General features: G+C 48.1%; 1 protein-coding gene across 1 annotated transcript; it reads left to right on the forward strand.

Moving 5' to 3' along the window:
• Positions 1-2,274: 2,274 nt before the first annotated feature.
• Positions 2,275-10,204, forward strand: ADPRH (ADP-ribosylarginine hydrolase). Its single transcript, XM_084800394.1, has 5 exons — positions 2,275-2,443; positions 3,663-3,756; positions 4,935-5,289; positions 6,735-7,095; positions 8,781-10,204. The coding sequence occupies exons 3-5, from the start codon at positions 4,977-4,979 to the stop codon at positions 9,193-9,195; spliced, it is 1,089 nt and encodes a 362-aa protein (XP_084656520.1). The 5' UTR covers positions 2,275-2,443; positions 3,663-3,756; positions 4,935-4,976; the 3' UTR covers positions 9,196-10,204.
• The last annotated feature ends 781 nt before the right edge of the window (positions 10,205-10,985 follow it).

Here is a 10,985-nt window from a genome sequence, read left to right on the forward strand (position 1 = left end):
CAGCATTTGGGAGACAGAAGCAAGAAGATTCCTCTGAGTTTGAAGCCAACCTGGTGTACCAGGCCAGCTAGGGCTACATAGTAAAACCTGTCTCAAACAGATAGAAAGAGGAAAGAAGGGAGGGCCGGAGGACTAGGTTTCTACATCGAGAGGTTTGGCAGACTCCAAGTCTGCAGGGTGGGCTGCCCGTCTGGAGTCCCTGAGGAGGTCCTAAGGCGGTCCAGTCAGCAGAATTCTCTTTTTCCAAGGGGACGCACAGCCTTCTTCCTCTTAAGATCTGTAACTGATTCAACGGGGCCTGCCCACATCATGAAGCATATGCTTTTCTACTCATTGTTCTCTGAGATAAAGGCGAATCTCAGCTAAACCACTATCTGGGTGCTGTGGTCCAGCCAAGATGACATAAAGTTAGCTGTCCAGATGCTATCTCTATCTTCTTGAATGGACCACACAGCAGCTGCCTTTGGATTTCTCTGTCTTTGTCCCAACCCTTCCTGTTTTCATCCCTCCCATCTTAATTTACTTTGATGAATTTACACAGGGTCCTATCATCCTATCTCCTTTGACCCTTGCTGCTGTCTGCTGTTAATCTCTGCTGGAGAGTCCGATGGCCCTTGCATATTAACTACTTCCTCTTGGTGCACATTCTCTAACCCTTAGCTGTCACTGTGTAAATGGGCACTCAGGACACATTCAGCTCTATGAAGTGTCAAGCTTTGTTTACCTGTCCTTTAAAAAAAATGTCAGTGAATCTCTCCTCTTAAAAAGTTTTAAGTTTGAAGCCGCGGGAGAGCATCTGGACACCAGGGCCTCTATACTTTTATTGTCTCAAACTAGAAGTTAGCTTATTGTGGAAGAGTTAATGTATGTGAACACACAGAGTCATGTTAGTAGTTTATAAAGCCAGTTTTAAGAAAGGATATAAAATCCTATTTACAAAATGACCCGGTTATTGTTTTAAAATCATGTGCATGCCATAAAGATTGTAGTATCTATATAACCAGAGAGATAATCTGTAGTTAACTTTTTAAAATCTCTTTATATATAAACTATAGAAAAATATTCTAAAAATATTCTAGCATCCTAAAGGTGGAAGCAGGAGGATCATAAGCTTGAGACCAGCCTGGTCTCAAAAAATAAATAAATAAATAAGTAAAACAAAATTTAATTTTCTTTCATCCCTCTCCCTGCTCAGAAAACTCCTTGTTCTCCTTCTGGAAGGCATTTGTAATTACTTACAATTTGATGCTTATCCTTCCAAGCAGTACACACACACACACACACACACACACACACACACACACACTGTTTTACTAACTTATGTTCATCTTCATAGGACTGGATTTATCCATTTATTTTTGCTTATTAATGTCCCTAAACTCCACGGGAATGCCTCCTTTATTATTTTTGTGATTAACAGATGTATTTATGAAAGAACAGAGTCATTATTGCCAAAGTTAAGAGAAGAGGTGAAGCGTTCGGCCAATTTTCCTTCCCAGGTAAGTCTTTCCTCTATTTTCCTGTTTTGAAAACATATCAGAAAAGGGGATATTCCCAGCAGAGCTCCTAAAAGTGAGTTCTTGGCTGTGGGTCTGAAATTAGAATAATATTTGCTGCTCTTGCTTAAGTCATCTTCGATGTGCGTTAGGCATTTGGGGTCCATTTAAGCCCGGGCCCTTGCGCTTCTGGCCTCCGAAGGGAGACAAGTCGAGGGTACTGGGGAGTGGCGCCGGGGGAGCAGGCTTATACTTGGAACCCTACAGCTGGCCCAACGCCTCTTTTGTTACCTCAGGGTTTAAAAAAATTCCACGGCCATAATTTAGGGAAAAGAAACTAATAGTTTCCCTCTAAGTTCCTGCTTGAAACATTTCTGTGAGGAGCACGCAGAACCGCGGTCAAACACAACACAGTGAGAACTGCTGAACCCTCGCTACCCTAGGAGGAAGTCCTACAATCCTAGGGGTAGAAGAGGATGCACACAGGATTTGCCTGAGTCTTTCTAGAATACCGGCCGAGTGGCAGCCCGGAGCAGTTCCGGAGATGCTCCTTCCGTTCCTCGCCTCCTCCGCAGGCCGGCAGCGCGAGGCAGTTCCGGAGATGCTCCTTCCGTTCCTCGCCTCCCCCGCAGGCCGGCAGCGCCAGGCAGTTCCGGAGATGCTCCTTCCGGTCGCAGCGTCCTCAGCCTCCCCGCCTGGGTTCGTAAGTACCGCCCCTTCCGCCTGCCCGGTGCGGAAGGCACCGCCTCACCGGAAGCCGCTCTGCGTCTGCTCCTTGCTCGCCCTAGAAGCTCGCGCCGCGGCTCCGCCCCTCTTCCGCTCCAGGCTCCGGACGCTAAGTCTCCATCGCCCGCTACCCTACCTCCCGTTCCCGCCAGCCAGGCCTCCCAGGACCCCACCCCCATCCCCGAGACCCCCACCCCGCGCTCTCAGCTCCGTTTCAGCAGGTACGGCCGGACCCCGCGTGCCACTGTCCTCCTGCTCACCCTGGTACCCGCTCGACCCCCGCTCTCACCTCCACATTGGTACCAGGCCCGTGCGTCCTCAAAGTGGCCACCGAGATTTTCCAGAGTGCTTCGCGGCCTCCCCCTTCCCTTCCCTTCCCTTCCCTTCCCTTCCCTTCCCTTCTCTTCTTTCCCTGTTGCTTCTTCCATCCAGGCTAGGAAAACCCAGGGCAGTCTGGATGTGGATTTCAGCTTTGTGTAGTATGATTGCTATGTCACCTTTGGAAGTTTAGAGTGGTTTAAAGAGTAATGACTTCCGAAGGCAGGGACTGGGGCAGGATGTTTTATGTTTAATATAATATATAAGGTAATATAATAAGGTACCAGATGCCAGGTATTAGAATATATGAGGTTTATTAAGTGAGCATGGGGGGAGAAGGAAAGGAGGAAGGGGTACCCTAGAGAGAGAGAGGGAGAGAGAATAAGGGGGGGATGTAGAGAGAGAGAGTAGAGAGAGCCACGAGCAGGGTTTGTCCTTTTATATGGCCCTAGGCAGGGCCACACCCCCGTGGCAGGCAGGCAAACTGAAGCAGATCCTAAAGGTATGGATGCATGGGCCACGGTGAAAAAGAATTTCAAAGAGAAAAGACACTAGGTGCTTCCTCTGTTGGTTTCCTACATACTAGGGTAGAGGAATAAGCATCTGCAGAAAGAGACATTGGGAGAGGAAGATGGGTGTTAGTCCTTAGTTCTCAAAGGTCAGCAAAGCTTGGGCTTCAAAAACCCGGGCCAAGACAGGACATAGGACATTTACAATCGATACCCTTCTCTACCACGGGTGGGAACAGAATTCCAGAACGAATGGCCTGTTAATGGTCACACAGCTAACCCTAGGGAGTACAGACTCTAGGCCCTAGCCTTCATCTGTACATTAAAAAATATTTAGGTACCCAGGCGTGGTGGCGCATGCCTTTAATCCTGGCAGAGGTAGGCGGATCGCTGTGAGTTCAAGGCCAGCCTGGTCTACAAAGTGAGTCTAGGACAGCCCAAGGCTACACAGAGAAACCCTGTCTCGAAAACCAAAACAAAGCTCTGTGTGTGTGTGTGTGTGTGTGTGTGTGTGTGTGTGTGTGTGTGTGTATGTATGTATGTATGTATGTATATCCAGACCAGGAGCTGGCTGTTACAGTGCTCAGTGTGCCTGTCCCTTCTGCTTCTCCAGGTCTTTTCCTGCCTGGACCCTCATCCTGAGCAGCGTGATTAGATGAAGGACGTGGAGCTTCCTGCACTTGAACTAAGCCTTTAACAGTGTTTGGGTGAGTAGAGCGGGACAAAGGCACTTACCTGGATGTGGGAAGAGCTTGAGCTGAGGGCAGAGTGTTGCCCCCTGTTCATGAGGTGGGTGGTGGTGTGGTTATTTTAATTAGACCACCCTCCATCAGGATGGAGTGGGCAGAGAGTGGAGCACTTTGAATTTTGAGTCACCGGCAATGCATGCAGTGAGGACCTGGCCGAAGGCGGACGAGGGAAGCCAGTGGTTGAGCAAGGACTTCATTTGTGGTGGGAGTATCATTTGCCATCCAGTACTGTAGAGCTCTTACCATATAAAAGACAAACAAGGGGCTGGAGACGTGGCTCAGCAGCTAAGAGCAGCGGCCACTCTTCCAGAGGTCCTGAGTTCAAGTCCCAGCACTCACATGACAACTCACAAATGTCTATTAGTCCAGTTCTAGGGGACCAACACCCTCACACAGACACAAGAAGCCAGAGCACATAAAATAAAAATAAAGCTTTTAAGAGTTTTAAACATCACTGGTAAAGGAAAGATTGTGGCCAAAGTATTCCAGCTTAATTATAGAACTAGTTGTTGATGAATAATAAAAATAACCACAAAGTTGTGCGCTCTATGCACTTTATGAGAATTCATTCGTTCATTCCTTACAACACACCTGGGAGGTTGTTGCTGGGTCTTGTCACTCGCGTTTTACAGGAGCCAGCAAGAAGTTGCCCAAGGTAAGGCGAGGGCTGAGGCCGCATAATGTAAGGTGAAGCTGGGCTTCCGTGATGTGCACCTTTTCACTGTGTGGACTTAGCGTCTGTTTCTTCATCTGTGAACACTTACCGATAGTGTCACTCTGTACACAATGGGGAGATGCACTTCCAAAGCCACATCTCAGCTGAAAGAGGAAACAACTTGTAGGACTAAATGGGTTTGTCATGCGAGTCCAAGACACAGGTAGAGACACGCTTTGGGAGTCAGTTCTGTGCTGGAGTCCTGGCCCTGTCATTCGTTAGCTCTGCGGCCTGATTGACTTCTCTGAGGACTTAGGAAACTGCACTAGCTGCATGACGATTGCTTTACTCAGGGTTAAGATGCACTAGGAGCAAATCTCTCATAGAGCAGGTATGAGAATTAAATATAGTCCCTACAGAGAGCGTGCTCAGTAAAATACAGCTTTGTTTGTTTTCTGATTCATTTTCCTCTGTCCTCCAGGAGACTGAGTTGCCCCATAAGACCGCCTGTGCCAAGCTCACCATGGGTGGCGGGTTGATGGAGAAGTATGTGGCTGCCATGGTGCTGAGTGCAGCTGGTGACACCCTGGGGTACTTCAATGGGAAGTGGGAGTTCCTTCGGGATGGGGAGAAGATACACCAACAGTTGGCCCAGATGGGTGACTTGGAAGCCATAGACGTGGCACAGTGGAGAGTCAGTGATGACACAGTGATGCACCTGGCGACAGCGGAAGCCCTCGTGGAGGCTGGCAAATCCCCGGACTTGGCTCAGCTCTATTCCCTACTAGCTAAACATTACCAGAAGTGCATGGGAGACATGGATGGCCGGGCACCAGGTGAGTGCAGCAGTCGGGGCGCCTGAGGATGGAGAGATAGGCCCAAGGCAGGACTAAGACTGTACATGGGGGCCAGGCAGTGGTACTGAGCCAGTCAGCCACACTTGGGAGGACTTTGATTTCAACAGCAGCCCAGGCTTCCTAGTGAGATTCTGTTTGAGAGAATCAGAAAAGGAAAGAATTGTGGAACATTTAAGTATCAATGAAACAGTAGTGTAGCTTTGGATTCATGTAACTTGTTTATGGTGGCACAGTCACAGTTATGTAATTGTTCAGATGAGTAGTTACTAATATGGAAAGGTTTTATTGACTAAAACAGGAAAAAAGTAGGTTTCAGAACAATGTGTTATAGCCGGGCGGTGGTGGCGCACGCCTTTAATCCCAGCACTCGGGAGGCAGAGGCAAGCGGATCGCTGTGAGTTCGAGGCCAGCCTGGTCTACAAAGTGAGTCTAGGACAGCCAGGGCTACACAGAGAAACCCTGTCTTGAAAAACCAAAAAAACAAGAACAGTGTATTGTGAAAATAACTGTTAAAGTACACAAATGTGCCAGGTGTGGTAGTGCGTACCTGAAATCCCAGCACTTGGGAGGTGGAAGCAGGAAGATAAGGAAGGAGTTTGGGGTGGTGTGGGAGGTGCTGCAGATACAGCTCACCAGGTAAGAACACTTGCTATGCAAGCATTGGGACCTGAGTTCAAATCCCCCCAGCACTCACATGAAAAATTACATGTGTAACTTCTGTGCAAAAGGAGACAGAGAGGAGGATCACTGGAGCCTGCTGGGCTCTAGCCTACCTCTAGACCCGGCATCAAGGTACTGAGAAAGAGAGAGCGAGGACACTGGGCAACCTCCTTGACCTCTGCCTGCACATGGATATGTGCACAAACACTACACACACACAATTGGGGACTCCCTTCTGCCTCTGAAGTACTGAGATCACAGATGTGTACTAACACATACTATTTTTTTCTCTCCGAGACAGGGTTTCTCTGTGTAGTCCTGGCTGTCCTGGACTCACTTTGTAGGCCAGGCTAGCCTTGAACTCACAGAGACCTGCCTGCCTCTGCCTTCCGAGTGCTAGGATTGCAGGCGTATGCCATGGCGTCTGGCTCAGCCTGCTTTATATAGAAAGCTCTTTTTTGAAAAATAAATAAAAGCAATTATAGTACCGCTACCTTTTCAGCTCTTCTGAGTACTTTAATAACTGGCAAGATTCCAAGGCTTTCTCTGTTTATACGCTGCTTTGTTAATTCATAAGGTCACACTAAGGGCTATATATAAAGAAGGCTAGCTGTTGGGCTGGGGTTTGAAGTTGAGGGGCTGTCCCAGTCATGTGCATGGCTCTTCTGAGTCAGACAAACTTGGGAGCCACTTTAGTTCTTTATTCTCGCTGGGTCCTTTGGTTTGGCGACTCTGACCCTCTGCTCGGTGTGATGCATCCCTAGGTGGCGCCTGTATGCAGAATGCCATGAAGCTTAAACCCAACAGGCCCGAAGGCTGGAGGATTCCCTTCAGTGACCGAGAGGGCGGCTGCGGGGCTGCTATGCGTGCCATGTGCATCGGGCTGAGGTTTCCGCACCCCAGCCAGCTGGATATGCTGATCCAAGTGAGCATTGAGAGTGGCCGGATGACCCACCACCACCCCACAGGCTACCTTGGAAGCCTTGCGTCAGCTCTTTTTACGGCGTATGCCGTGAATGGCACATCCCCGTGGCAGTGGGGGAAGGGTCTGATGGAAGTGCTACCAGAAGCCAAAAAGTACATTGTCCAGTCAGGCTACTTTGTGGAGGAAAACCTTCAACACTGGTAAGTCTCTAGGTGTGTGTCCCAGCTGACACGTGACAGACCCTGTGTGTACACATGCTTATATCTAGGGCTCAGAGGTCACAGGTGCCTCCAGTCTTCACAAGCCTGCCCCGTCCAGGCCACCTGTTCAGGATTTCGAGTTCTTTTTCGTGCATAGATACCTCGGTGTGTAGGCACATGCAGTCCTCTCTTAAGTATGGGTACCCTTCTGTATTCTGGCTTTCTATAATTTTTGTGACTGGCTGTCGCAAGCACTGAACACTCCGCACTCAGGATCCTGAAGAGACTCAGTCTGTGACACGTTAGTGATAGTGGAGCAAAGGCGTTTATTGAAACTCACTGGGTGTTCCAGTAAGAAAGCAATGCAAAAACAACACCACACTAAAGCTATGGTGGCCACTACTATGCGAACCACCAATACCATTCCATTCCAATCTTATACTTAACACTGTCTTAATCCTAATAGGAGTGGCATCTAACATTTCATAGCATAAGGGTATACGACCTGATCGAAGAGTCGTGTCCAGCTCGTCCAGCTCGTCAGGTTCGGAGCCGCGACATTGTTTGCTCAACCGCTCGGTGCTAGTCCAAAGTTATGTGGTTTCTGGCTTCCGGTTTCAGATAGTCAGAGGTTCGGTCCGCGTCTGCATCGGTGGATCTCATTCACAAACTGGCCGTGTTTAGGCAGTCATGGTGAAGGCGAGATAACTGACTGCTTCTTCTCAGGGTTTTTATACTTAACCTTATCATTTCTAATTCACACGTTTCTGTTAATCTAGCTTTCTGCATCACTCTTATCACGCTCGTTCAGCATATGGCTGACGTCATTATCTTATCTACTCTGGGCACCTGCTGGTGGCCCTTACATGTTTATGACACTGGCCAATTCAGAGATGTATTTTTCTCAGTTATTTCCTACTTCCCTGAGATTTACTTTCCTAGTATTGCTTTGAAAGAGAGAGGTTTCTCCAGGAGCGAGTAAGTGGCAGGCCACCTGTTCCCCTCTAATGACTTTCTTCCCATTATCTTTCTTAGAAGAAAAAGGCCCAGAGGCTCTTACTGAAGTTACCCATGATCATGATGTCCCAGAGTTCCTCTGGAAAGATGATAAGATGTTGCTCTGGACCCAGAAAAACAAGTCTTTATTACCTGCCCTATACCCTGACCCATACTATCGTTACTGAGCAACTGTGTCCATGCTTGGTTTATGTAGGTAGTTAGTAAACACTGTGTGGATGGCTTGTAGAGTTAATTTAGGGTTTTTCCCTGTGAATTTATGACACTAGTATGAGATGTTGGAGTCATTCTGGACTTTTCTCTATTTACACATCTACCTGGTCCTTTTCCATATAGTCTTTTCCCCATTTATTTAATCACTACTACCTGATCACAGCCCCCTCCCTCCTCCCTTCCCAGGCCCACCTTTATGTCCCCCTCCCCTATGGGTACCAACCCACTCTGGTATATCAAGTCACAACACAACTAAGCACTTCCTCTCCCACTGAGGCCAGACAAGGCAGCCAGCTATGGGAGAGGGATCCAGAGGCAGGCAACAGAGTCTGAGACAGCCCTGCTCCAGTTGTTAGGGGACCCAGATGAGGAACAAGCTACACATCTGCTACGTATGTATAGGGGGTCCTTATAGCTTTTGACATTAGCTTTTTAAATTGACTTCCCCTCCACAGGTCCTACTTCCAGAAAGAATGGGAAAAGTACCTGGAACTTAGAGGAATTTTGGATGGCAAATCAGCTCCGGTCTTCCCGCAGCCCTTTGGTGTGAAGGAAAGAGATCAGTTCTACATCGACCTGAGTTACTCTGGCTGGGGTGGCAGCAGCGGACACGATGCCCCCATGATTGCCTATGATGCCCTCCTCGCTGCAGGGGATTCCTGGAAGGAGCTCGCACACAGGGCCTTTTTCCACGGCGGAGACAGTGACTCCACGGCAGTCATTGCTGGCTGCTGGTGGGGAGTGATGCACGGTTTTAAAGGAGTGAATCCTTCTAACTATGAGAAGCTCGAATACCGGCAGCGGTTAGAAGAGGCAGCCAGGGCTTTGTATACTCTTGGGTCAAAAGAAGACCCTGCAGGTGACCCTTAGGGAGAGGGTGGTTTGTTTCTGGTGGTTTCTTTCCCAGGAGCCCCGATTCTCCTTAGTCTCTTCAGCTTTTCCCGTGTCAAGAATCCTAATGTTTTGCTTGAAGAGTTTGAGATAACAAGCCCCCTGTGCACCTTTAGTCCCACCTCCCCACTCTCACCCTGCTCTCCCCAACTCATCCCTGTGTTTGGGAATGTGTTTATTTCAGTTGATGGGGTCTGCTTTTCCCGTTCCAGAACCCCTATATCCTTGTATTTGAGTTTTTTGTTTTTATCATGGAGTTGTTTTAAATGCTTTGTCTGATTTTTTTTTTTCCCCCTTGATTGGGTCTTCTACCTACCCCAAGTAGGCTCAGGCAGAGATGTGAGTACAAGGAGTGGGTTATTTGGGAGGCAGTTCCAGGAAGCATCAGTAGAAGAAGGGAAGTGAGACCAGAAGGGAAGGGAGCCACTAGGGTATGTGGATGGGCAGGATTCTCCAAGGTCATCCAGGGTCTAGTCTGGGTTCTCTGCCCAGGCAGTCTTCAGGGTTGTCTTCATAAAAGGCCTTGCAGTTTTGAATGTGTATCCACTGACTTTCGCCTGACTGATTAAGGCCCACCCCCCACAACTGTACAACCACAGAATTCTGACTCCTGCTATTTTTGCTTTAGTTTCCTGGTGTTTCCTGGGTTTGTAGGAGGGGGGAGAAAGTGCCGGAGGCTTATGGGGTCATCTACTATAAGCTGGGGTAGCTTTAACCACTCGCACAAGACGAGGCCCTAGACATCCTCATTGTATGCTGCTCCTCACTTCACAGGCACACTGGGAAAGCCCAGGATTTCAGACTTTTTTGTTTGCGTGTGGTTTTTTGTTTTTGTTTTGTTTTTTGTTTTTTGTTTGTTTTTGTTTTGTTTTTGAGACAGGGTTTCTCTATTAGCCTTGGCTGTCCTGGACTCCCCTTTGTAGACCAAGCTGGCCTCACAGCGATCTGCCAGTCTCTTGAGTGCTGGGATTAAAGGCATGCACCACCATGTCCAGCCTCAGACTTTTTTTCAAATATCCTCCTCAAACATTACTCTGACCTGGTAATCCTCGAAAATGGAAAGGGAGGGAAGAGAAAGAACAAGGCAAACAAAGAAAAAGATGATCAATTAGATTCATAATGCCCAAACAGGTCAATAAAAGTGTGGTTCCAGCATGCACTTGTCATATTTATCCATTGACCTTGTGTGCCAACACACAGGGCAGTCTTGTGCAACACTCCAGGATACACAGAACTCTCTGGATAGTGCTTCTGTTGCTTTCTTTGCTGCCTAAGATTGTAGAGGGGGCAATTTGCATTTTTCTAAGCTGTGTGCTCACCAGTAAACAGTCTCCATCACGTGTCTCTTTCCTTTGTTAACAGCTTTGAAACAGGGCAGGACTGGGGCTTATCAGCCCAGCTCATTCAGATGAGAACTACTGAGTAGCCTTGCTATTAGTATGTTGGGGGTTTCAGAGTGGCCTCTTAGGATTAGGTAAGGGCTTTTCCATATGGAAAAGGAAAGGAAGAGGAGGGACAGAGTGTTTTAAGGTAAATAGTTCTGAGCAACCAAATGACACAGCAGAGGACTGTTATCTATACAAAATCATGGCCAGGAAGAGCAGGCTGGGCTTTATTGAAGTGTTTTTTCTACTCGCAGATCTGAGGTAGTGTTTCCCCATACATTCCCAGAAGACACTGACTACTTCCTCAAACTTCGTGCTGATGCCATCTGTGTAGAGTTAGCATCAGACCCACGGGTTGAGGGCGCCGTCCCACCAGACTGCCCA

This window comes from Acomys minous (assembly GCF_964271855.1).
Source record: "Acomys minous genome assembly, chromosome: 11".
Taxonomy (NCBI): domain Eukaryota; kingdom Metazoa; phylum Chordata; class Mammalia; order Rodentia; family Muridae; genus Acomys; species Acomys minous.